The sequence below is a fragment of the Cygnus atratus genome, chromosome 11, assembly GCF_013377495.2.
Source record: "Cygnus atratus isolate AKBS03 ecotype Queensland, Australia chromosome 11, CAtr_DNAZoo_HiC_assembly, whole genome shotgun sequence".
Classification (NCBI taxonomy): domain Eukaryota; kingdom Metazoa; phylum Chordata; class Aves; order Anseriformes; family Anatidae; genus Cygnus; species Cygnus atratus.
The window spans coordinates 362,712-390,515 of NC_066372.1; the positions used below are offsets into that span (position 1 = coordinate 362,712).

The following is a 27,804-nucleotide window of genomic DNA, read 5'->3' on the forward strand; positions in this document are numbered from 1 at the left end:
GCCCGCCCTCGGCCGTGGCGCAGCCGGGCCCAGTTCCCGTGAGAGCCGCGAGCGGGGCCAGCGCCGCCCTGGGCGTGTGCGGGAGCGCGGCGTAGCCCGCTGAGGCGGCGGGGGGGGAAGAAGCGAGCGCCATGGAGGAGGCGGCTCCGAGCCTCCGCCGCCCTCGGTAGAGCCGCCGCCCAGGCCCGCCGGAGCCATGGACAAAGCCGACAAGGTTAGGGCCGGGGGGCGCTGAGGGGAGCCGGCGGCCACCGCGGTGAGGGGGAGCGGCCGCCCCCTGTCCCTTCTGTCCTCTCATGTCGCCCCGGCACCCCGCGGAGGGGCAGGGCGCGGCCTGGCGGTGCGGGGGGGGGGCGCGTGCGGGGCCTGACGAGGCCGGGGGGGGGATTGGGGGGACCGGGAGGTGTTTGGGGTGGCTGCCCCCGACCCCTCTTCGGCCGCAGGAGCAGTTTCAGCCGGGTTTGTTGGAGGCTCCGAGCGGGAGTCCGGCTGGAGACTGGGCGCTGGCTTCCGTGAGAGCCTCGGGGGGCTGTGGGGCTGTCACTGTGTTCCTGCAGGGCTGAAGAGCTCTGTTACGGGGCTTGGGGCTGGTCCTGTGTTCCTGTAGGGCCAAGGGGCTCTGTTATGGGATTCTTCCACCCCCCTCCCTGTTTCTACTGACAGGCTTTGCTTCATGTTTGTGGGGTGGTCATGGTCGGTGGGATGTGACTTAAAGCTCTGTGGTCACTGGAAGAGTCCTGTGTGGGGTTCTTGAGAACTTGGCGACGTATGAGACCTGTCGCCTGTTGGAGTAACATAAACACAAGGGTTTGGGTGAAGTTTTCAGGGTTAGGCCACTGCTGATAGGTCTTAGGCCGGTCAGCTGAGTGGGGAGATTTGGGTATAGGTCACTAATTCTAGAAACCACTATTTTTTTTTTTTGTGTAATAGTTAACTTGCTGTTCTCCAAGTAATCAGCCTGCATTACTCTTAGCACTCTTCAAATTATAGGTATGAAGAAGCTTTAGCTGGGACTTAAGAGCTCATGTGATTTGTTTACATCTGTGCAATAAAATCTTTCACAGGCAGGAAGCACTTCTAAAAGGTGGATCTGAAGTGAATGTTGCTCTCCATAACAACATGACTTTATTTTTAAGCTTCTGATTGAGCAAAACATTTTCAAAACTCATGCATTGAATTCAGATATTCCTTCCTTGTAGCTTGAGGTTTTGGTTATGTCCAGGGGTTCTCATAGGAGGGTCAATCAATAAAATAGCACAAGCTCCTGTAGATGGTAACAATGCACCCTGTAAAGATGTATTGCTTTTTATTTTGTACATATGTCTAAAGAAGTTAGTGGACAGTGCACTTTACCACCTTATGGCTCCCACTGTCTATTTCATGTAGAGAAACTGATCTCACTGTGTAAAAATTTACATTAGCTTACTGAATTTGCCTGTTGTACTCTTTACTTTAAAATCTTGTATTTTTCTCCTTCGGTTCATCTGTAACTAGGACTGTGGCACCCTTCTGAAATATTTATTCCTTGTTGCTTGAGCTCTTCATTACCAGAGGCTTATGCTCATGCCACTGTCAAACCAGTCTCTTTTTGTTTGTTGGAAATAGCTCAGGAAAGCTGAGAATCGCTGAGTTACTCGCAACATAATGTGTTTAATCTGTCCGTATGATTATCTTAACTGTGTAATATTTCAACTCAGAGGTGCAGTTAAGCTCTCTGAAGCAGGAACAGTCTTCTTGCTTATTCTGTTTGCAGCATATCTCGTCCTGTTGGTTCCTCATCTGCTAGTAAGGCTTCTAGGCAGACAAATTAATAGCTGATGAGTTTCTAAAATTATTAAATTATCTTGTTGCTATTGTCTTCTCATTATGCAGTAACATCTTGATTAGGAGATTCCTAAATGCTTTGGGTTTGAACCTTTTGTGCAGTGAGATCAAATGTAATCTCCTTTATCTGTGCAAGCGTTTGGTAAGGTTGCATCAGTTCTGGGTGCTGTTCCACGTTTTCTTTGATTTGGTCTGCTTTGGGCACATGTATTGCATGACATCTGATAAATGAATCTTCAAGCATGTAGATATATGATAACGGTACTTAATTCTCTTCTTCCCTTTTCCCCAGCTTACTCAGTCAGCCACAATAGGGTAACTGTCCCTGCAGATAGGAATAACTAGTGTGGAGCTAGAACGTGAGCAAGTAGAATATTGCGCTATGTTAAAGTATGGTATTTCAAGGGTAGGGGGGGATTGCAAATGCTTTTGGTGGAGGATGTATTTGAACAGAATTTTGTTACGCACCAAGAACATCTGGGCACCCATATGAGGAAAAAGGTGTCACTTGCATGTTGCTCTTCAGGTTTCTGTTACCTGAATTCTGGTGTGACTTTGCTTGTTATGGTATTCCCAGTGATCTTTTTGGCAGATAGCAAAGAGGAAAACAGAATAAAGCTGTTTGTAATGTATCCTTCTATAAAATAATTATTTTTGAACCGAAACTGCTTCCATTGAGAAGCATAAGGCTTTCAGTGGTTGTAAAGTGTTGGCTTTCTCTACAAAAGAGAAGATCCAGTATGTGACCTTTGTCACTCTTTCTGTTGAAGCTGATTGTGGTAGAAACCTAAAGAGAATCAACTTCCCCTCTCAAGAGCACTGCTGTGTTTTGATTTTCCAAGTGTTAGACACTTGTCTATTGCTATGATTAAGGTATTTGATTCTATTAGTGCAGTTGAGAAATTAGGTGAAGTTGTGAAATCGATGACCTGTTTTGTATTACTGTTGCTTAAATACTGCCTGTACTGCTTGCCTCTACTCTTTTTGACTGTTCAACAGTTGGCTTGATAAAACGCTATAGATCTAGATTAGTGTTTTGTGCTCCTTATCCTACTGAATATCCTTCCATGTTTCTTGCATGGCAGAATTTTCAACTGTCATCAGACTGAAAAAGATCAGTTTTTCTGGGTTCTGTGTTTTGCATCTTACTTTCTCTTGAACCCTGCAAGTGCAGAAGAATTTGAGTTTTGTTTATGGTTTATATTTTATTATAGAATGTGTTCTTCAGTCCATCTAAAATGTTATTGATATGACATGTGAAGGTCTTCTAAGCCTTCTGATGACAGATTTTATTTATCATTGACTAGTTAATGATGAGGAAGCAGAGATACGTGACTGGTTTGTACTAACACCTTTAGTATACAGACTACGAAGCAGTCATACTTTACAAGTTTACATGCCCTGTCAAGTGCTGTAAACTAGATAAGTGAAGAGGATCCTGTCCATAGCTTTTTATCTTTTGGACAAGCTTTGTAACTGTAAATACTGCAGTTTAGTTTTCCTTTTTTTTTTTTTTTTTTTTTTTAATATTCTGGTCTTGAATGTTAAAAAAAGCCAGCCAACTTGTCGTGTTGTGCCACTTGTTTACGTTCAGCATATGCAGAAAAATTTCAGTACTTTTAAAATTTTAATATTAACTTATTTGCTTCTGAGTAGGGTTTCCTTTTTGCAAAAGGAAAAAGAATTGTGTACGGGAGCTAAGGGAAAGGCTAACTTCCTAGCATGTTTGCTTTAAGTGTTGAATTGGAATTATTATGTTTAATCTAAATAGGGTAGGCTTAAATTTTGTGCTTTGTTAAATGGCCTGCTGCTGGTGTTTCCAGTTGGACTGCATATTTACCATTCCTGAAGTATCTGCCACTTAGAAGCAACTAATTATAGAAACAATGACTTCCATGTTTGTAAAGTTTATCTTAAACAGACAAAATGTGACCTGTCTTACTACTAAAACAACTATTGCATTTTGAAATCCAAAATTCAGAATCAGGATCTTTTTTTAAAGATACTTGAGCTATGTTTGGGTATCACATTTGTGATGAGACTTCTTGTTTCCAGACTTCGAGGCAGCAAAGCAGCTGATTTCATTATAGCCTTCTGAAATGCAGCATCTGTGCCTATTTTCTCCCCCTGTAAATGGTGAGATAGATACCCAAGTGTTCTCTTCTAAGACAGCAAGCTGACAGAGATCCCTTTTAATGGAAAGCTCTGAATGGCATTAAGCTACAATGAACAAAAACTTTTCTAAGATTAAACATACAGTACTACAACTAGAGGACAAAGTTTACCAGTCTGTTCCTGCTTGTGTCATCTTCTGTCTTTGCAGCTGTTGATGACTACAGTAGCTTTTATATAGGAAACAAAGGATCTCTTCAGTATATATGCTGTCTTGAAAGAGTTGTAATTGTTGGACTGAAATATGTAATGAGATACTGCAAAACATTTCACAAATTGAAACTAGGGGTATCTACAAAAGCGACTTGTGTATAAATCTTGGTTTCATTTGAAGGGGTCTGCTTGCGTTAATGGGCAACTGATTGAAAATCTGGTGTTTCATCATGGCTTAAATTTATATTTAGGATTGAGTTTGGTTGTCGGAGGTCAATTTCAATAAAGCTTTGTTCAGCTTTATGATGTGAAGGGTTGAATAAACATGAAAAAGTTACACGCCAGAATAAAATTAGACTTGGTCTTGCAATGTTTGCCTTTAGATTGCCCAATCAAAAACATACTTTTTTGTTATATTAACTGTTGAGGGCCTGACCCTGTGTTTACTGATGTCAGCAGCAAAATGCTGATTTTTAGTGTGTGCAAGGTGATGTAAATGTCTATGTTGTGAGAGCAATCATAGCATAAATTACTATTGCAAGTGTTCTGTTGTTTTTACCCGAAGTCTAGGTGCCTTCCTCCAGTTTTCTGGCATTTGGTCTAGGTCTTTCTTTTCAATTCCTTTTGTTTGCATATGGTTATAAATCAGCTATGTGATCAGTCCTACTGTGTTGTGTTCATCTGCACTTGTCACTCCTGCCGTACCGTGTGGCTGTAGTCTTTGGGGAGTTGCTTTAGTACGTATCTGCATGGTCTGATTTGTGCACTGCATTTTGTTTCGGAAGCAAATAGTCACTTAACAAAGGGATCTCATCTTCTCTTCTAGAGTTTACTGAAGTTGTAGTTGGTTATGTTTTCTACTGAGTCTCAAATATGTCAACATGGTATTCAAAAATGAAACAAAAAACAACGATGAACTGTTTTACTTGGCTGTATTATTTCAGTATCTAGTGAAAGAAGCACAGGAGATGACCATGTAAACAAAATACAAAGGCTCCGTCTGAGATATTTTTGCTTGTCCAGTACAATGAGAAGTTAGCAACATCCTTACCTTTTAACTGATTGTTTATTTTTAATTTTTGTTTCACTCTCTTCTTACACTACTAAGGAGAACATAATTTCAGTTGTTCTGCAACATATTGGGAACCAGGTGACTTAAAATGCCTCTTACTAAAAAGTTATTTTGCTCTCTGTCTTTACCAGTCCTTCCTCCTAGCCAAGAATATCACAGACCCAAAAAATCTTGCTTAGATAATTTTGGGCCAATTACCTAACTTTGCTATTTTGTTTCCTTTGCCTGTCAACTGAAACCACCAGCCCTCCCTGGAATGTACTGAAATGTCTGGATAATAACATTGGAGAGTTAATTCTACTTTTATTTTGGTTTGGTTAGTAGTCTGACCTGCCTCACTACGTCTGTTTCCACTTTCTGCTTTAGGTTTAATGAACTTTAGTGTCCTTTTCTGTAGATGTATGCTGTGTAAAAAGGAACTTCTGTAGTATTTTACCAGTCCCTCTGAAATACTTAAGGAAGTAATATGTTGAAGTTAACTTTGCTTAGATAGTAATACAATTAAGTTGTCTCTGTTTTCTACCCTGAAGTGAAAATAGAGCGTTGTTGTCTGACTAGATGTATCAGTCATTCAGGGGATTGCATGTATTATGCTTGCAGAATGGTTTTTGAAACACCTGCATTAAGGTTAAGTTTTCAGTTGCTCTTTTGGTGAGTTAGCATGCGAAGTGTGTACAGAACAGAATGTAAAACTTAAAAAATAAAATAAAGTAAGATTTACCCTGAATTCTTTTTGCTGAAGCAAACATCTTGGAAATACTTAAAAAATAAAATGAAAAAAGTCTACCCATACAGATTAGATTGCAAAAGAAAGCAGTGTTTATGCTATCATACATGTAAAAGACTTCTAAAGTGTTGCTTTGATTACTTTTAATAACAGACACGGTTAACATTCTGCAGGCAAAAAAAGGCATTAATTTTCAAATGCACTCATACCTGTTTATGATTACAGGATATTTTCTATCTTTATCTTACTACTATAAATAAGCTAAATATATGACGAGTTGTACAGAAAATGGTAATTAAATATATCAGGCAATTGCTCTGTCACAGCGTTAGTTAATCAGTACCTGCATAAGAGGTAGGGCAACAGGAAAAGAACCATTGACGTTGTCCTTCTACTTCGGGTATCTCTGAGTTGTATGAAATACCAAAATTAAGCACAATAATTTTAATGAAATTTTGCTAAATTTATGAATTTACAAAATATCTGCTTTTTATTTAAAGAAAAAAATGGGGAGAGAAACCTGTTTTTACTAGAAAGATTTAAAGAGATCCAATACATTTTATCCAAAATACTTGGAGGGAAAACCAAGGTCACTTTTCTTGATTTTGCAAAAGCAGTTTGGGTAACACATTATCTTGAAAATGTTACTACTAGAATAATAAAGGATTGTACATTCTCAGCATTGTTTAAAATCCCTTTTTAAAAAAAAAAGGGGGGGGTGGGGGGGAGGGAGAAAAAGGAAGAAAAAATTTACCTTAACAGGCAGGGGTTATCTTTGCCAAATGGCAAGAAATGCTTCTGCTGTGGCAGCCTTGCTGATGGGAGTCATTCAGCTCCTGCTTTGATCAGTTATCATGTGTTTTAAAAAAAAAAAAAAAAAAGAAAGACTATTCCTTCATAAGAGTAATAATGATGATATAATACAATAGCACAAATTATTGTGATAAGGCAGTTCTGCAAGTGAACTATTAACAACCATTTATTTTATATTATATATATAATATTTATTTATATATAATATTTATAACCATTTATTATATAACTATTAACAACCATTTTATTACAACCATTAAGAAATGTGTGTGTGCGTTCGTTTGTATTTCCACCTCAGTCTTCCAAAGTAATATAGGGAAAGAGCAGACAGACTAGAAAGCCCTTCAAAATAGGGAATCTTGTACCACCTGAATCACAAATATAAAATATTTTGACTGTTCTCCTAGCCAGTTCTTGAGTGGTTTATAATTAGTGTCTTGGCTAAAGTTGGGTTGACATACTGCTGGAAGCTGGTGACCAGCAGATTAGGAATACTTTTTTGGAAGTTTTCAGTGCTTCATAAGAATGCTGTATTTGTAAAGAGCTCATCCCTGTTACGCTGTTGAGTCTTCTGTGGGTGAGACAGCCTTAGCGTGGTGCTCTAACGTGTTTGCCATCTGGGTTTGTAGGCCAGCCCACAACTGAATCAATTCTTCTGCAAGTAATTCTGTCTGGAAGTCTTTTTGTATCACGGACAAAATCTCCTGCTTTTCAGAGGGGGAATTGAGCGTAGGTATTTGTTGCTTATGATGTGATCGCTGTATGAAAGCATTTGATAATTAAAAAAAAAAGCCTTTGCTGTGGTGCTGCATTGGAGCAGATGCCTTGGAATTTGGCAGGTGGGTACGTGAGTCACCGGGGAGCTGTGTGATATGCCTGAGGTCAAAGAGTAGAGCACTGCTGCGCCCTGGAGCTACCCAGTGGCTCTTCGAGGAAGTGAGATGATGTTTACAGGGAATAGCTAATGGTGAAATTTGAGCCAATACTACAGAAAATCTCATGGAAGGATTATGAATTAGCAGATTTGACAATGGAAGGATAAAATTAAAAACAGGCAGGTGATTTTTTTAGTAAAAGATTTACACTTGGAGGAGTAGTTTGGTTCCACTTGTGCAAGTCATTAGAATAGCTCTTAGAGACTCTGCAATTAGTTTGAGTGTTGTGTTTGGAGATTAACAGAATGAATTCAGTGAGCAAAATTTTTGGCTTTATTTTCGAGATTGGCAGGGAATTCAGATCCAGTTTGATAGAGGCAGAGAAAATATTTCTATATTATAAAAACATTGCATTGATCATTGGCAGTTATGATGACTTAATAGTGAGTATATTTCTTAGGAGCTTTTACTCAACTATGTTCTTTTCTCTTAAGAGTATGTGACAACGAAGTAATTAAATAACTTGGTTTTTAACTCGTTTGGTGGATTACAGTGTAACTCATGCTCTTAGTCATTTAGTTGATGATGGCGATTCTGCCTTTCACTGGTTAATTAAACTTCATTGTATTTAAGTGTATCAGACTAAATAAATGAAGAACCAGTACTCTGCACAAGTGGGTCTTGACCTTACTGTTGCTCAAATAAATTTAACTCCTAGTTTAAGCTAGGATTTTTTCTTGTTCAGTCTATTACATTAAATGTGCCTATTCATCAAGAAAAAAGTAGTTTCCTACTGACTTAGGATAACTGTATTTTCTAAACATTTTTGGACTTTCCCCTTCCAACTTCTACCCACTTCCCCACCACGTGCTGATAAAGAAATACATGATCTGCTCACATGCTTTGTTTCCAAAAATAAATGGAGGGAGGGTATAATAAGCATTTAGTTTCAGATTCTGAACAGTAAGGCTGAAATGTTTCTGTATGGGCTGGGGGCTTGACACAGAGCAAAGATGTGGACTGAGAGGCACATGGTAGACATGACTACTTGTCATGACGTTTTCAGAACTCACATTATTTAACTGATTTTGCTTGTGTGGACATTGTAGAGGTAGTGACAAGGATGTAAAACTGTCCACTGCACAGCAAACCTTCAAGCTTCTTTTTGTAAAATAAGACCACATCCTCCTACAGGTTATACATTGCCTTTGGAATTGTTTCCTGGATAAATGGAAAGAAACATTTCTGGACTCCTTGCCTGTTTTAGAAAGAATCTACTTAGCAACTAATGTGAGGCAAGCATATTGAAGCTGAAATGTTTGAACAAAAAGATCTTTTTTGGCTAATTATAACATATATCAGAGCATGGAATTTCAGGGTATTTTGGATCTGCATTTGTCTCAGCCTAAGGCTTCTTTGGCTGGCTGAATGGAGCGTTGTTCATTGCTGAAGCATAAATCTAGCTAGTCTATTACAAACAAAGATGAAAACTGGGGGTAAAAAGCCATAAACTGTTGAGGCTACCTTTGAGGCTGGGGGTGATTATTTCCTTTAAAACCGCAATTTAAAACCTACTTCTAAGCAGTCTTTAATTCCCTCTTCGTGGCAAAAAGTAATCATTCTTAACACTTTAAAGTACGTTCAACTTGTGCAGATGGTGTATCACAGAAGAAAATGCCACAGATGTTCCATCCATTTTAGCAGTAAACTTATGGTGGCTGAAAAACCTGTTCTATAATTGCCTAGAAACATGGTCAGTTTTGTAGTGCAGACCAGGCATTACTACATCTTCCATGTGTTGATTTCAATTATGCAAGCCTACACAACCGTGCTCCACCTACAGTGCTAAGTCTATTTCTTTCTGTGTTGACACTAGTATTTCCTCTGCAAGATCTGAACTTCAGCCCCTTTTTAAATTAGTTGGTGTTTGTACAGCGCTATGTAAAGTTTAACATAAACGCTAGGTGTTGGTGATGTGTGTTACAGCCTGTGTTGAGTAGAAGGATCCAACAAATGCTTGCCAACTATTTTCCATGTCTTTCAGTTTACTGCAGAAGGCTTGTAGCCTTGTCGTCCTTTTGCCTGCTGTTTGTGATGGTTACCATACAACTTCATGAATCTAAGTTTTCCAAACAATTTATACTTTTCTGTACTTAATGAAGTCATTGTTTCTTTTTCTCTTTCTTAAGAATGTCAAGCTGTCAGCTGAAGTAGAACCATTTATTCCTCAAAAGAAGGGTCCAGAAACACTAATGATCCCAATGGCGCTTCCTAATGACAGCGGTGGAATTAATGGTGTGGAACCAACTCCTATCCCCAGCTACCTGATCACTTGCTATCCATTTGTACAGGAAAATCAATCCAATAGGTAATACATGTTTGTGGTCTTCATGGAAGATAATCTCTCTTGAAATGAGTTTGAAAGTTTGAGTTTGTAAATGCCTGTCTTCACGTGTGCTTGTGGAGGCCTGCATTTCAAAGGAATTTTGAACAAGGGTGAGTTGGCAACTTCTTGGTATACTCAAGTACTTGGCCCTGAGTAAGATGATGAACTTTACTGTTACATCTCTCTGCTAGCTTACCTTGTTTAAACTTCTGTCTCTAAAGTTATATATGCTTTCTGAGATGTCGAAACAATTCAACTTGTGGTAGGTCCAAAGTACTTGACAAGGGAGATGCCTATGCTTAATTTCTAAATTTAATATTAGAAAATAAGTTCACACAGATGCCAAGATAAACAAAACTATTTCTTTATTTTGCTCTTGAATGTAATTTGAGCTGGTGAACATCATTTAACTGGAATTTCTAAGAAGTCTTAGTAAATTTAAGTTCAGTTACTATAAGCTAATAGCCTATGAAATTTTTTAAGGGGGTGGTGTTTGCATGTTCTGAATTTTCTTGAGGGAAAAACTTAAGGAGCAATCTTTTTTCTTTCCTTTTGATTTTTTTTTTACAGACAGTTTCCATTATATAACAGTGACATCAGATGGCAGCAACCCAACCCAAATCCTGCAGGACCATACCTTGCTTATCCTATAATATCTGCGCAACCACCTGTTTCTACAGAATACACATACTATCAGTTGATGCCAGCACCTTGTGCTCAGGTCATGGGTTTCTATCATCCTTTCCCTACTCCCTATTCTGCACCCTTCCAAACAGCGAGTGCTGTAAATGCAGTTACTACAGAATGCACTGAGCGTCCCAACCCATCGGGCCAGGTCTTTCCATTATCCAGTCAGCGGAGTAGAAGCAGTAACAGGGGATCCGTCATACAAAAAGTAAGCATGATGCTGTCCCTTTGTTAACAGGATAAGTAGAATTGTAGAAAGAAAGTGTCTTTGCATGGAAGCATGCCTCTCATTTGAGCAAGAACAGGTATAGCCTATATAAATGGAAGGAAAGGTGGGCAGAAAAGGTGTTATTTAGAGAGACATTTAACTCTGTATGCAGAGACAATTTTGTGGTTAAAATATGTGATGAGCTCATCAAATCTTAAGTGTAATATGGGAAATTCCTGCTGTCTCTCTGCTAGTTTGGTCTGAGTTTAGGATTACTTCCTTAGAGAATAAAATATCCTCAGACTTTGTTTACTGTAATGAGGTGGAAGCATCAAAAAAGAGTTCGTACAGAAAATGTTCTTACAAGTACTTTATGAATATTTCCCTTAATCTCTTGTCTTCAAATATGTGGCTTCTGTAAAGAGCATTAGAACTTTCAATTTGTTTCTTTAGTTTGATTGTAACTATGAAGTCAAATCATATGGCTTATGAGTATGTATGGTTAATCTTTTAAAACAGCAACAGCAGTTACAGACGCACATAAGAAATAAACGTCCCCCAGTGAAAAATGTAGCTACTCAAAAGGAGACTAGCTCATCAGGTCCTGAGAGCAGATCAAAGATTGTTTTGTTGGTTGATGCATCACAACAAACAGGTAATTTCTTGTTATTTTCTGGGTGTACAAAATAACTAGAACTATATTTCACTTGTTGTCTTTCCTAAAAGAAGGTGGACCTGTTTCAGAGGTAGCTTTTGAGAGTGATTTTTGCAGATCAATAAGATAATGAAGAAAAGGTGCTGGTGTTTGCAGAGAGACCTATTTAATGTGTCAGATTATAATGTTGCAATCATGTGGTGCTTCTGCAGAGATCTTGTCATTGTCAAAAAAGAACTCTTCCCTTGTTGAGGGAGTTGTCTAGATCCAACTAATAATCATCTTTAAAAAAAAAAAAAATCAGTGCCATCATTAATTTTATTAAAGGGAAATGGTCATGTGCAAAGACACTGGCTTGTTTCTTTTGTTTTTTATCATGTATGTTTTTTCATGTTATTATAATTAATTACTTATGCAGGAATTGTTAACTTCTGTCTTGCAGACTTTCCTTCAGATATAGCTAATAAGTCACTTTCTGAGAGCACCTCTACCATGCTTTGGAAATCAAAAGGCAGGCGCAGAAGAGCTTCTCACCCTGCTGCAGAGTCATCTAGTGAACAAGGTGCAAGTGAAGCAGACATTGACAGCGATAGTGGATATTGTAGTCCTAAGCATGGCAATAACCAGGCTGCAGCCATGACTTCAAGGAATACAGATTCTTGTGCAGTGAATGTATGTAAACATAACTGAATAATTTAACTATATTTGTATCCTGCAGACTAGAAAAGAAAACATCTAAAATGTTTTTTCCTTTTCAGGTTGTAGAACCATCAGTAAATACAAGTAAGTATTTTCCTAGTGAGCTATATCATATTTTGCTGGGCTACTTCTGTATTTTTGCTTGACATTTTGCTGGGAACAGTTGATCTGCTTCCAGGATGCTGTTGTAACTGATCAAATACTTCTGAAGAATTTTCTTTACTGTGACTTCTACCACCCCCACCGATGCCTCCCTGCTGCTGGTTGAATGAAAGTATCTAAGTAGCTATTGCTAATAATTTATCAACTGTGTCTTCAAATGAGGGAAAAAAAGCTAAATTTTCCAATGGAAACGTTCAGACAAAGCTGTGTTTGCATTGTATTTTATCTTCTTTCCTTACTCTATTGGACTGCAGTTCATATAAGGGTGGTAATTGCATTACTCTACACTTGGAGCTGAAGAACTCTCAGTTACCTATTTAAGAAGTGCTCATTACTTCTAAAAAATGTCTGTAACACAAAAAAATGTTGTGATTACTCTGATAGTAGTTGATAATGCTAGTGACTATTATTTATGGCTGGACCGAAATTGCTAGGGATGCAAATCTGATATTTCCTTTGTCTGACTGCTTCCTAGTGATCAGTTTTTAGCAATTTGAATATCTGTCATGGGACTCTTCCATAAAGGTGATTCTCATTATTTCTGTAGCTATTAACAGAAGTTAATATTATAAGAGGAGAATTAGACCTTCTCAGAGAACTGTGTTTGTATCAAACTTGAGTTTCTAGCTCTGGTGGTATGCATGTCACTGATGCATTCTGTCATACTGATTCTTTTGTCATAGCTGACGCTTCCCTTTCAGCTGGTGTAAGTTGGACTAATGTAAATTCCCAGGCAACTCAAAAAAAACCTTGGGCTGAAAAAACTCAGACGTTTTCTAGAGGTGGAAGACAAGCTGAGCAAAGAAATAGTTCACAGGTATGTTGTTAATGGTTCTAAACTTAAGTATTTTGTTTCATGTAACACATGAAAATAAGGAATTTGAAATGGAGTAGGTATTATCTGTTGAATAGTTTTTGCATTAAAAAAAGAAACTGCTTATTTAATTACATACAAACTGCTCCTTCTTAGTTTCTAATTAATGGACATGAATGTCTTACATGTGCGCGCACACACCTTAAAAAATCAAAATTGCAGAACACTGACCATATTCGTTATCTTTTTTAGTCTGGTTTCAGATGCAGAGGCCACAGCACATCTTCAGAAAGAAGGCAGAATTTGCAGAAACGACATGAAAAGCCTCTGACTCCAAGTCAGTCAAGTAGAACAGAACAGAGTCCTGAACCTCTGTATTTTGAGGTAGTGTTGTATGAAAACTCTTTATGCATTAGTGAAATAATTGTGAAATAAGTGATTTTATGAAAAGGGAAAAGGTGAAAAACTTTTGTTTTCCTGCAAATAAAAATATTTGATATTTTTTACTTTCTTAATATAGCTGAATTTCTTTAAAGTGTTAGTAAATTCTTTTTTTCTTTTTTGAAACAGGTTATGCAGATACAGAAATACTATTTTAACTTTTTTCTGTCACTTTCTATTTGTGTCATTATTAAGCTCTTCCAGTTTGTGGAACTTTAGGATTAAGTCCATTCTTGTACTTCCAGCTATTTTAGTTGATGCTTTTCATGTGACTTCTGGTTCCGTGCTCTTCATTCTTAATTTTTTCTACTGTTTAGGATGAGGATGAATTCCCAGAGCTAAATAGTGACAATGGTAGCAGCAAAAGTAGTAACATCCAACAAAAGATTTCACCCAAAGTAGTAAGTAACTCTTTTGTTTTGCAAAATATTTTTAAATTAAGGGCAGTTATTTTGAGGTAACATAAATTTGTCTTTTTTTATGAAGCCATATTACAATATTTATGATGTGGAAATTATGATGTTCTTAGGGTATTTGCATTACCGGTTTTAGATGTTAAAGAAATGCCAATTAAGTGGTGCAGAGAAACCATCTTGAAAAGACTGCTGTTGGCTTCTAATGAGTCTGTTAATGGGAGAGACTGTAAGAGATACGAACGCTTCTTCATTTCACTAATAGTTTCTTATGAATTTTGTGCTTTTTGAAGTTGTATGCTGAATTTTGGATGAACAGTAGATACAGACAGATTTCTGATACTAAAACTGATTTGGAGGTTTGTCTGTCTGTCTTTGTGCTAATACCTAGATCACATCCTGGTTATTCTTTTTGACTCAAAAGGACTTGCATTCAGACTGAAGCTTTGATGCAGAATTGTTAAATCTGCAAATGCATAGTTATAGTTTCAATTCTCCAAAATAACTACAGTTTGCCTAATTTATTCTGAAAAGACAATAAGCTAAACATATCTGCATCTAGACTGTAGAAATAAGTGTCGTGAAGATGCTCTTTTATGTGATTTACTTAAATGTTTTGTTGCAGAATCGTACATGTAAACTATTTAATCTATTGGGCTGATCTCCAAGAAAATCAAGTCCTACATGAAATCTTCTGGGGGAAAAAAATTTCCCTTATTTAGCAATCTGGAAAACCCTCTGAAGATGTAATTGGAGATAAATAGAATAATGTTTTTCTTACGAAAATGAAATACACGGAACTTGTTCTATGACCTTACTGGGTCATCTGGTTGTGTTTAATTATTGGGTTGTCATACTGCTGACCAAAGCAATGGTTCGTTTGGCTTCATCAGTGTCACACTTCCTATGGTCTCAAGAGAAAGGTCTTTAATGGTGTCCTTCGCGCTGTTTAAAATCCTAGTTGGATGACTTACCAGAGAATTCTCCAATCAATATAGTCCAAACTCCAATTCCCATTACGACTTCCGTACCAAAGCGTGCAAAAAGTCAGAAGAAGAAGGCCTTGGCAGCAGCGCTTGCAACAGCTCAAGAGTATTCAGAGATAAGCATGGAACAGAAAAAACTTCAGGTGTGCCCCTACCCCCACCTCCCAGAGATTGGTAAAGAGGAATATCTTATAGCAGCTACTCCTTTCTGTTCTGTAAAAGCAAGAATCTCGTTCAAAGACTGTTCTGCAGGCGCTATTTCTCTGTATTTATCAGTATGTGATGCTCACCTTATAGGAGGCTTTATCAAAAGCAGCTGGAAAGAAGAGTAAGACCCCTGTTCAGTTAGATTTGGGGGACATGTTAGCAGCTCTTGAAAAGCAGCAGCAAGCAATGAAAGCCCGTCAGATCACCAACACCAGGCCTCTTTCATACACAGGTACTTCTCATCTTGACTATCACAGAATGTATTTTGTGACAATGTAAGTGTGAAATGTCATTGTTCTGAGCATCTTAAGCGTGCTTTTTCCTGACAGTTCTTATTTTGGAATATAAACATAACAAAAACCTGGGAAGATCTACTTGATGCATTTATTTCTCCAAAAATTCACCTGTGCTAACTTCCTTTGAGCTGCAGTATATAATAGTGAAAGTCCATATTAGAACTGAAGATAAACACTTAGTAAAATGCAGTATTTGTCTTAAGAGTGATTCAGTGTTAAAGTGAATGTGTGAAAATAAGCGAATTAAGTTTATTACAGAATATTACCTAATTCTCCCTGAAAGCAGCTTAGAAAAGATACCTGTGACTGTGATACAGAGGGATACCTCTCCAGGATATTCTTCAAACCTCTACTGATTGTAGTTCAGTGCCTGCTGACCCAAGGTTTTCTCAAACCAAATTTGCTTCCGAAGCTATCCATCACTTCTATTGCATGCTTTTACTGTCCATAAAGTCCAACAGCAGTGAGTTCTGACCTTACTACTTGCTGTGTGGAGAAGCTCTTCGTTTTCCTTTGTTTTTTGGGTGGGAGGTTAGGGTTTTTGCACTTCACTCAATTTTGTTAGCCTTTATAACCTTTGTATGACAAAGAGATTGAGCAGTCATTCTCTGTCTCTCCTTCTCTATGATCCTTAGAGATGTCTTCTCTTTTCTAGTGTGTAGAGTTCTAGTCTCTTTATTTCATGTGTGGAAGTTGGTCTTTCTGATAGTCCTTATTGTCCTCTCTGTATCTGTTCTTGGTTCTACAGTATCCACTTGGAAATGCAGGAGGTTACATGTACACAAAATATATTAAGTTATAGTTCTATCACAAATGTATGCACCAGCTTAATTACACTTCTTATTCCTTATTTCTTTATCAACACCTAATACTAAATTAACTTTTTTTGTTTGCTGCTGAGTACAGAACTGACACTTTCATAGTTACCTATTACAACCCTCTGAATCTCATTCCTGAGCAGTAGTATGTAGCCTAGAGTACATTGTTATGCACATAGTTACCATGTTTACTTCATTTACCTGCTTTGAGTTTCAGCTGTGTTCAAACGTTAATTAAAGTCGGCAAAGATACATCAAACAAAGCTCAGCAAAGAACAGTTGGCATTTTCATTTGAGACTATTTATTTTATTCTGTTTCTCACAGAAGATACTTAACTACATGCTGTACTCTCTTCTGTTCTCTCCTTCAACTAACCAAGTCTTTGTTGGGGGGGAAAAAAGGATAAATATTTGCATTCTGTCTTACTATTATGATCTTACTAATAATGTTACATGTAGTCAGTCATTTGAGAGATCCATTTTAAGTGTTGTAAAGTAATTATTTTCCTGGCATCTGTAGCTTCCTAAAGCATGAGGCTAAACTGAAGAAAGCTTAAAACCATCTGGAATTGACAATATCTGATGATGTAATTTTCCTGTCATTATGAACTGCTTTTTTTCCAAGGAAGGAAAATGCACTTTGAGAACTCATCAGTGGAAATTCTGAAAGTAGTGTTGAAATAAAGTTGACGTGTCTTTTAGTGAAACTATTATCTTTCTTGTATTTAGTTGGCAGTGCTGCTCCCTTTCATACCAAAGAATCTGCCAGCAGAAAATCTTTAACAAAGGGACAGCCATCTATGGGTTGCCTTAATCCTTTGGATTCAACTGCTCCAAAAGTGAAAAGAGGAAAAGAAAGAGAGATTTCAAAACTGAAACGCCCTACTGCACTTAAAAAGGTAAATGTGTCAACTGTAGGTTGCTCTGATCTGCACTCATACTTCAAAAATAAAAATTTTCTTACCATATACTCATGGTCACTATTCCTTGAGGAAGGATTCATGAGCTTCTACCTCTAGTTTTTATTATGCTGATGTCCTGTCCTTTGGATATAGACATGTAACATGCATAACTTTTCTACTCCTGTAACTAGTCGGGGGTGTGCAAATTTATCTTAATAGGAGTTTTGAGGATATTTTAACTATAAGCACTAGAACATATGGAGAAGTTTGTGTAGTTCTTTCCACGTCGCTGAATCCTAGTTTGTAATGCAAAGTAGTATGCTAGATTACTGTACCCTTTTTTTAGAAATGGTTGTATAACTTGAAGCAAACACACAGGTTTGGAGTGAATTTAGAACTAATTGTTTGTATATGTATATATATGTGCATATATTAAACAGGTATGTATACAGAGAATACAGTATGTTCTGAAATTAGAAGGTAAAACACAGAAAAGCTAGCCTTAAAAAAAGGACAGTGGGGAAACATTAAAGAAGTGGTAGCCACTGGTGCTAATGCACCACAGATCTTAATCAAGATTTGCCTACCTGATGAGATGAGCAGTTGGAATCTGGTAAAGCTGTGTACCTGCAAAGGTTGACGGAGGCTAAGTTGCCTTTTTTCTCTCACTGGTAACTCCCCCCCCAACTTATCTGTGATTTACATGAGATAGAAATCCACAGCTCCTGTGGAAAAAAGAGCATCTCTGTTAAGGTCTTTATCTTATTGTTTATCATAGTAATGGCAGTACATCCACAGCTGCTTCTCTCTGCGCTTTTTCAATGCAAAAGAAATGATTCTATTTGTATTTCATATGTTGTCTTCATGAAGACAACTAATATTCTTGCATAAGAATCTTTTTACAAAAATGGAAATGAGGAATTCTTAATGAGTGAGTATTGTGTACCAGAAAGAAACTGTAAAAGTGCTTAATATTTAAAACTGTTGGAAGTACTGTTTATGTGGAAGTACAGGAGCGTGGAATATACCATCTGTAAAATGCTAGAATGAAATACTGTTTGTGATCAGTGAGGAAACACAGATGACTTCAGCTTTCTTTATACCACTAAGAGTAGGAAGGTTTGAAATTAGTTGATTATTTTGTTTTGTTTAATCAATTGGGCCTTTTTCTTTAAAGGTATCCTGTTTATTTTTAATGTTAATAGCTGCTGGTTTTGTTCCTAGATTATTTTGAAAGAAAGAGAAGAGAAGAAAGGCCGTTTGTCAGTAGACCACAGTCTTTTGGGATCTGACGAACAGAAAGAGGTTCATATAAGTTTGACTACCGATCAGTCTCAGGAGTTGGCCTCTCAAGAAGGTCAGTCTCTCTCTTCCTTTCCCCTTGCCCACTCCACCCCAGTTTTACTAACCTACTTATTTTGTATCTCTTTCATACAATACAATCTACTGGTGTTATCTTGCAATTTTTCTTAACGTCATGAAATACTAGAAAATAGAATCCTTTTTTAAAATGACTTGTCTGTCCCTCATTTGTGGAAGCCTCAGTGCAGTATGTGTTCTAGGTTGATAATCTCCATATAGCCTTTTAATAAATTTCTCTTGAGTGGTTACTTGAAACCTCTCAGAGTTGATAACTTGTCCATTTATCAAAATGCTGTCTTTTTTCAGCCATGCCACGTTGGTCACAGTGTGTGTTAATTTTTGCAAACTGAAACTTTTCTAGAAGTTAAACTGTCAAAAGGAGTTTCCAGTTCGCTGAACACTTTGTCAATAAACTGTAGTGTCTGGATTGTCAGTTTGCAGCAACAGCCCTGAGCAACTGGGAAGTTCCAAAGAATTTTCCATGTTCTTGATTGAGGGAGGGGAGGGAAGCAGGTTATCTAACAAGTCTCCAGATGTCTTGCTTCAGAACTTTTCTTCTGCTTGATCTTCCTGACTTCACGTGACTGAAGATAAGTGTGAAAATCTTAAATACTCTATGAATAAAGTAGTTAGACATCATATAGTAAAGAGTTCTTGAAAGAAGTTGTAGCATTTAGGTAGGTTTTCTATTCTGTTGTATTCCTAAACTTGGCATTAGATGTTTGATTATGAATGCTCAAATATTGCTTGGTTACCTGACCCCATGCAAAGCATCTGCTATGTGCTTATTTTGCTTTCTGCCTTTCAATTACCCATCCAGAGAAGAATACTGTTTAGTGTTTTTCAAAATGTAATTTGGCATAAGTGAGAGAGGTGCATAGGAATTGCAGTGCTCTTTCTTCTATGTGAAAATGTCCTTGCGCTTTATAATGTTTCAAAACTGTCTTTCAGAAACTGGATTAAGTATGCCTAGTGATACTTCACTTTCACCAGCAAGTCAGAATTCTCCCTACTGTATGACCCCGGTGTCACAAGGCTCACCTGCTAGTTCTGGAATAGGTAGTCCGATGGCATCTTCTGCAATAACCAAAATTCACAGCAAGAGATTCAGAGAGTAAGAGTCTTGCATTATTAATTTAAATTCAAGTTCTGCACTTCAGTCCCCCTCATTTTTTAAGCATGGATAGGTTTAATAGATTTAGGAGCTGAATAAACATAAACTAGCCTTTCATCAATACAAGTTTGTGCAAGTATTTTCTTACTACTTATCGTCCTATAGATGGATGGCTACATATATATGTCAGGTGTGTGTGCACACAGATGTATATATATTGTGTATGTATATACACACTTCAGATTTTCTTCATTTGCTGCAACAAATAAGGTAGTTTAAAGTATTCTGTAGAAGATTTTTATTTAAAGGAGTACGGTCTACTTTGTGGATGGGAAAGAGGAGGAATACTTAAGAATGCTGAAAATACTGTAGTATTTACTCCTTAGTACGTTAGTTTTGTATTCTGTATTTTTAAGAGTGTAAAATTAAGGAAAAGAACTGTTTCTTTTGGCACTTACTGGAATATTTCTGTGCATTTCTTAATATTCCGTTTGTCTGACTTTGTGAGGTAACAGATATTACTGGAAATGTCAAGGTTTTTTTTAAACTTCGCTTATACAGTCTGATTTCTAAGTCCCTTTTAACAACTTCAAATAGCTTTAATTCCATAAAACTTATGATAAAAAATAACACATTTTGGTTAAAGAGAGGCTCAGTGGAAACAGTGAGTATGTGCTATGCTAATATTTCATATTTCTTTGAATTGACAACAGGTACTGTAACCAAGTTCTGAGTAAAGAAATAGATGAATGTGTGACTCTGTTATTGCAAGAGCTTGTAAGCTTTCAAGAACGGATTTATCAAAAGGATCCCATGAGAGCTAAAGCAAGGAGAAGACTCGTTATGGGACTGCGTGAGGTTACTAAGCATATGAAGCTAAACAAGATCAAGTGTGTAATCATATCTCCCAACTGTGAAAAAATCCAGTCAAAAGGTATAATTCATAAAAAGCAAGTGATGCACTTAATTTCATTCCTTTTTATTTTTTTGTGCCACTGTGTAGCACTGAATAGCAAGGTTAACAGCATTTTATGCAGGATGTAACACTTCATGGATCCATTGTACAATTGTCAGTCTATACTTAATTCATTCTTTTCATCTTCCATTCTGGAAGAAACTGGTTCATGAGGAACAAATAGCTGAAGAATAATAGATGATATAATAGATACTGTAGACTTTAATTTTATTCCATTATGTCTGTAATATACCTAACGTCCTAAGTTCTGGGTGCTCTTAAGGAGGATTCCTCATGAGGAAATATGTTAGTTAGCCAAACAACACATTTTGCCTCTACCAGAAATGCAGAGAGACTCTTCCTGAGATATCAAAAGAGTAAAGATCTATTCAATGGAAGAAAAAAAGAGTGGGAAAAAAAAAAATCATGTTTGCAGGACTAACAGGGAATATAGAATATCACTGAACAGAAGTGCCTTGATATATACACACGTGCTATACTCATAATTTATAATCTGTTATCCTGTGATACATAGTAGCTGGTGATTTGTGTGTATTGAGATTTTGCTGACTAATTACAATTAAAGTTGGGGTACAGAATGTCTCGCTGTATTATGGCTCTGACTAGATATCCATTAAAAATTTGCTGTCTTCAAGGTGGATTGGATGAAGCTCTGTATAATGTAATAGCCATGGCACGGGAACAGGAAATTCCTTTTGTCTTTGCTCTTGGACGTAAAGCTCTTGGCCGTTGTGTGAACAAGCTGGTTCCTGTTAGTGTAGTGGGTATCTTCAACTACTCAGGTGCTGAGGTGAGTAATTCACTTAATGTATGGCTGGAATAAACAATGTATGTTCCTTGTAGTTAAGAGTTATTTTGACATGGAGAGCAGCACGTCAAACTACTACCTATTTGATAATGGCCCAGCCCTGATCCCTGGTCTATTCTTTGAAATTCAGCATTTTTTATGGAACTGAGAGGTTTATGCATTGAAATGTTGGTCACGACATTTCTGTAGCTTTCATAGACTTGAAAAGCCATCTGAAATTTTCTAGTAGGCTTAAAATTGTAAGGAAAACAGTGTTTTAAAGTAAGCACATTTTAGGGTTGCGTATATGCGGAGTGGCATTTTTTTACGTGTAATACAGAGTAGAGTTAGTTTTTGGTTGAAGTAAAGGTATTTGGTGTTAGTAGGCTTCAGATTCATTACGTGGTATGCCATTGATTAAAAGAAGTAATTTAAAGTGAAAATTATCAATAAGAACTGCTGATTATTTAAAAACAAAATAAATCTGTCTTCATACTTAGGATCTATTTAATAAGCTGGTATCGCTGACTGAAGAGGCCCGAAAAGCATACAGAGATATGGTTGCTGCAATGGAACAGGAACAGGCAGAAGAAGCTTTGAAGAATGTCAAGAAGGCGCCCCATCATATGGGTCATTCTCGTAATCCCTCTGCAGCAAGTGCTATCTCATTCTGTAGTGTTATTTCCGAACCCATATCTGAAGTGAATGAGAAAGAATATGGTAAGTGTTTAAAAACGTAATTTAGTAATCAGAAGCTGGAGATTTCCAAATGCTACTTATTGGAAAATGCAGCTAAAAATATAATACTTCTTCATTAGTCTTCTACAGCTTTTGGGAGTAATACAGAATTGGCTAGTTTTGTAAGTAATTTTTCCTGAACTATACAGAAGATCATAATTCAAAGTTCTAAACTTCGTAAGTGCTACAGTTAACTTACTTGCACTAGTGGAGGTGGATTTTCCAGTTTTATTGAACTAACACAGATATGTATAGTAACAAGACTGTACCAAACACAGAATTGATTGTGATTGAGGCTGAAAATGACAGGTTAGGAAATTATTGAGATCTCTGAAGAGAGGACATGTAGCTTAAATTTTGAAATATGAGATAATGAATGAATGTATTGTGAGCAATAGACAGATTTATTTAACAGGTTGCATAGGCGCAGTTGACGGGGGAGAAAATGGAGAATGTTTATTTGAAGTCAGAAACTTCTTTTTTAGTATCCTTTTTAGTTTGCAAGAAACTGTCTTGTTTTAATTCTTTTGTGGTGTCTTAAACTTACTTCACTTGAGTGTTTTCTGAGAAATCATTAAACAGATGACAACATTTGTTGTTAATTTATTGTTGTTAATCTGTTGTTAATTTATACTTGAGCATAAAAGTATTTAGTCTTACCTCTTTGATCATACTCACTGTTATATTTAGCGCTTCCACAGTTTACATAGAAAGCTAAGTGCACGAACTTTCAACTTCATAATGTGTCTTAAAATCCTATTAACAAAACAGCTTTTCTTTTTCTCTCTCTCCCTTCCTCTTCTTCCCCCATTTTCTAGTTCAAATTGTTATAGCAAGTGTAGAACAATATTAAAGTGATTTATGTTCAACTGCTATTTAAACAATTTGGGGATGTTGAGGAGAAATATTTTTATACAGAAAGAATTAATCTGTTTCCTACCTAAATTTCTTTTGAAACTTGTAGAAACAAACTGGAGAAATATGGTAGAAACATCTGATGGGTTAGAAACCTCTGAAAACGAGAGAGAATCCTCATCCAAGGCTGCAGTACCAGAAAAAGCTGGTAATGGTCAAACTGAAAAATCTACCCTTAATAAACAACCACCACTGGCTACATCCAGCACTACCTCAGCAACAAATCACGGAAAATCCATACTAGGTGAGAAGGAGGAGGTGAAACCAGATGACAATCTGGAATGGGCCTCACAGCAGAGTACAGAGACAGGATCACTGGATGGCAGCTGCCAAGATCTTTTGAATTCCTCCATGACCAGTACCACCAGTACTCTTGTGCCAGGAATGCTAGAAGAGGAGGACGAGGAAGATGAGGAAGATGATGAGGATTATGCCCATGAACCGATTTCTGTTGAGGTTCAGCTTAATAGCAGAATTGAATCCTGGGTTTCAGAGACCCAGAGAACTATGGAGACCCTTCAGCTTGGGAAGACCCTTAGTGGTGCGGAAGAAGACAATGCAGAACAAAGTGAGGAGGAGGAAATAGAGACTTCTGAGCAGGTTGATCCAGTCGTTGATGGTGAGGAATGGACAAATGACAAGCATGCAAGTAACCCTCAACATAAGCCCACCATCTGCGCTTCTTTGAATAAAGAACACACAGATTCCATCTACATGCCATAAAAATCAGCAGGAACTCAGGAACTTTTTAGAAATTATATTAAAACTAACTGTTGTAAAAGTTGCAGCCATTATTTCATACGCTTCATCTCAACGTTTTGCACTGTTAAACATTTAATGTGTATTTAATTCACAATATTTTTGTAGCTGTCCATTACTTGGTTGATTTAAAAACTAGCTTAGCTTTTAATCAGTATCTATTTCCCAGAATAGAAACTGTGTGGAAAATCTGTCAGTGAGTATTCATTCAATATTTTGTAAAAGGAAACACTTTATAACTGACCAGTTTTAAGCAAAATTATTTTATGTGACCATTTAGCTCATTTTCAAACAGATAACATACATTTTAAGACTGACAAGTTACCAGCACTTCACATTAGTGTTATGCCAGGCATGTCAATGTATTTGGCTGTGATTATTCTAGTTCTGTCTAGAAATAGAAGTAAGGTTTTGGTTATCTTCATTTAAAAAAAAAAAAAAAAAAGCTGGAAAACCCTGTTTGCAGTCTTCATGAAGAGTAAATAGAGAAATCTGTACATGGTTCTTACGCTAAGATAGATGCAGCTTTTTTAAAGCTGCTGATAGTTGAGATGGTTGCAGTTGTTACAATAAGCTATACCAATTTTTTATTCCAGAAAAAACTTTAAACTACAGGGGTATAACGTATTTATTGTTGTTATTAGTCTGTTTACAAAGTGGAAATATTACATAAAAGCAGGAAAAGAAAACAAATTTCCCATGCTCTCCACAGTTGCTGCCTGCCAAACCACACTAAGTGAATCATTAACCATAATCCCTATCCAGGGCTTTTAGTAAACTGATGACTTCCTTTTTCTGCTGTCACTTACCTCAGGAATGCTGTTTTTTGCATATTGTAATCTATAACATTGCAAAAAGGAAGAGTAATTATTTAACAGCAAGTGCAAATGACACAGTGGCTCAATTTCTTGATAAGTTCATCTGCATGCTTTGGTCCTGGTCACCTTCATGTTGAGTTCAGGATGGATCTTAACAATTTGTATTCAAAATGTGACCTCTTTTTGTCTGTTCTCAGTTGTAGCAGCCTTAGGAGTTGACCTCTGGAGTAGAAAAGGAAGTAGTTTGTCCAGGAAAGGGGGAAGTGCCCTGTAGTTTGGGGAGGTATTGCAGTGGTCCTGAGGTAAAAGGAATGACCCCCACGCTCTTGAAACATACATGTTGCTACAGAATTGTTCCTTAATTTTATTCTGAATATGAAGTGAAATCTGTTAACTGATGGTTAATTGATTTCAGATTGAAGATTGAGTGTATATTTAAACCTTGCATGCAAGGAATCTGTTTTCCATCCTTGTCTTATATTGGTGAGAGATGTACTGAAACTGCCAGCAGCAGGAGCTTCACTACAAGAGCCAAAGAGTAACTCTCACAAATACACTTTTATAGCAAACGTATGTTTTAATTCCACTTCATTTCTCTTGATCACTTGTATCAAAATGCATTTAAATCCTTTGGGTTGGCTGAAAGAAAAACACAAGAAATCAATAGCTTAGTTAGATATTTAGTCCACACTTATTAACATGGGACCAGCGCTTATAGTATTAGCAATGCTGGCATTTTAGGTTGCACTGGGAAAATAAGACTCCAGGTTTAGAAATCATCTAGCCCTGGGTTTTTTGGATGCTAATGACGATAGTAGAAACTGCGTGTGTTATGTAAATAGTGTTTTGATAAAGGCATAGCAAAGGCTATGGAGATAAGCAGTGTAGAGAGCCGCTAGGACAACTGGCTGTCCTGTCACGTTCTTAGTTCCTTAATGTACTCTTCCTAGATATTAGAACAGGTGTTTTATAGGAAAACAAAGACTAAGGATCGATGCCTCCTGATTGTTAAACCTTTTACTGTACATATGGCAGACTTCTACTGTCTGTGTGTTTGGAAATAGTTTTTGCTTTAGGAAATGATAGGTGTTTGAACTGCTGACAAGCAAAACTTGCCCTTGGATGTGTAAGCATGTCTCAACATTCGCTGAGATCAGTGTATACACTGAGGACAAAACTTTACCGGAACATCAAAAAAAAAAAAAAGTTTGTAACTTTTCCATTTGCTTTTTTAGTGCCAGTGATTCAAATAACTTTTGATCTTGAAGTATTAGCATCAGACGCATCTTTTTGTATGTCTTTTCTGAACTTGGACTGTCATTTTAAGGTTTTTTGACATTTATAAAAAAAAAAAAAAAACTTGTAATATTCAGCCCATTACTTAACTGCGATTTTGCTACAGGTTTAATAGAGCTCTTGAAGATGATACAGCACTTCTAATGTCTCTGTTTGCCAGCAAATGAGGAACTAGTCTCTTTTTTAAAAAATATGGCAGATCACCCTTAGAGGAGCAAACTGAAAATGAGTTAAGGAAACTGTTTTTAGTGCTTCCTTTTTTGATAAGCTGGGAGTGAGCAATAACTGTGAGAATGAAATTGCAATTCCCTTGAGAGTGATCCATCTGCATCTAAATTTAAGGAAGTTCCTTACCACTTAAAGCACTTGAGAAGAGTATCTCACTGTGGTAATTTTGAATTGTTATCACCAGGATTAAAAAAAAAAAAAGGCATAAAAATGTTTTACAATACCATGATTTTTTTTAGCTGAATTTCTATTTCGGTATAAAAGTATGCAGTTTATTATACAGGTTGTTATGGTTCCCAAGAAAAGATGTTTCTGTAGTTATAGGTGTATAGATATTTTTGTTGTGCAAATGATTATTCAGAAAATTAATCTACTTTTCTTAAGACATTCTTTATAGAAATGATTTCACCACTTAATTTATTTGGTAAAATCAAAAATAATGCATCTGTGGTAGGGGGTAGGGATCTTTAAAGCTGATAGAGGTGGCTATGTATACAACCTATTTATATAAATACTTTAAGTATCTCTGTAAAAATAATAAAACATGGATTGCAAATATGTAAAAGGGAAGAATTCTGAAGAACTTTTGTCCTTAGTTGGACCAAGTAAAAATGACTAAGGTTAAGGACCTGATCCTGCTAACACACGCTTGACAGCATTACTTCCACTAGCCAAGGTCGGTGGCCTATTTATCTGCCTCAGTTGTGTGCAGGTATTTGTAAGATTGGAGCTAAGCAGTGACTGAGGGTGTTGACCTGTGTTTTAAAAATTCATTATAGAAAACGTTCGATGATGCACTTGTTGGTATTCTTATGGTAAAGATAAGAGGTGTCTTTATGCTCATTGGGGTGGGTGGGAGCTTACACAGTGTGATTCTGTCCAGTTCTTTAACAGAAGCTTAAATTTTAATAACGTTACTTTAAATACGTATGTAAAAAGTATTACTGTTTGGAAAGCTGCTGTTTGCTGAAACTGTCATTAAGTATTTTCTGTGAAGTTGTGCCAACTAATGAAACTATTGAGTTCAATGTTAGCCATTCAAAAAGTAGACATGGCGACTTGTTTGTGAAACAAAAACCAGCAGAAGCAAGCCATAGAAACAAACAACATGGGTTTCCGACCCACCCTGCCTCAAGTAAGGAAACGTAAGAGTGTCTAACCTAAAACTTCCACTCCAGTGAATGGTAACACTGAAAGTAGAAACCCAGTTGGCACAGCCCACCTTCTAAATGTTCATCAATAGTTCATGTATCTTACTTTTAAATAGATTCTAATTAGGAAAGCTGTTTAATGTCTTAAAATTTATGGTAATACTTAGGTTAAAGCAGTAGAAAAACTATTACGAAATACAATATGAAGGGTTTTGTTCCATTTCTTTTTTGCTGTATGAAGGATAATTGTTCTGTCTACCGTACTTTTTGGAGTAACAACAGCTTTTTTGCACTATGTAAATACTAGTGGGGGATTCTTCCATAACTAATAAAAACAATTGTAGAAATGT

The 27,804-nt window shown here is 37.0% G+C and overlaps 1 protein-coding gene across 2 annotated transcripts; it reads left to right on the plus strand.

Moving 5' to 3' along the window:
• Positions 1 to 27,804, plus strand: SECISBP2L (SECIS binding protein 2 like). Of its 2 annotated transcripts, none has more exons than XM_035553745.2 (18): positions 1 to 214; positions 9,826 to 10,004; positions 10,593 to 10,917; positions 11,437 to 11,572; positions 12,015 to 12,244; positions 12,331 to 12,355; positions 13,117 to 13,250; positions 13,500 to 13,631; positions 14,006 to 14,089; positions 15,063 to 15,230; positions 15,385 to 15,526; positions 17,138 to 17,307; positions 18,535 to 18,667; positions 19,624 to 19,786; positions 20,500 to 20,720; positions 21,398 to 21,552; positions 22,050 to 22,269; positions 23,252 to 27,804. In XM_035553745.2, the coding sequence occupies exons 1-18, from the start codon at positions 197 to 199 to the stop codon at positions 23,923 to 23,925; spliced, it is 3,309 nt and encodes a 1,102-aa protein (XP_035409638.1). In that variant the 5' UTR covers positions 1 to 196; the 3' UTR covers positions 23,926 to 27,804. The 2 variants fall into 2 exon arrangements, with proteins under 2 accessions (XP_035409638.1, XP_035409640.1); XM_035553747.2 differs by having other exon boundaries at positions 13,135 to 13,250; positions 23,252 to 27,798.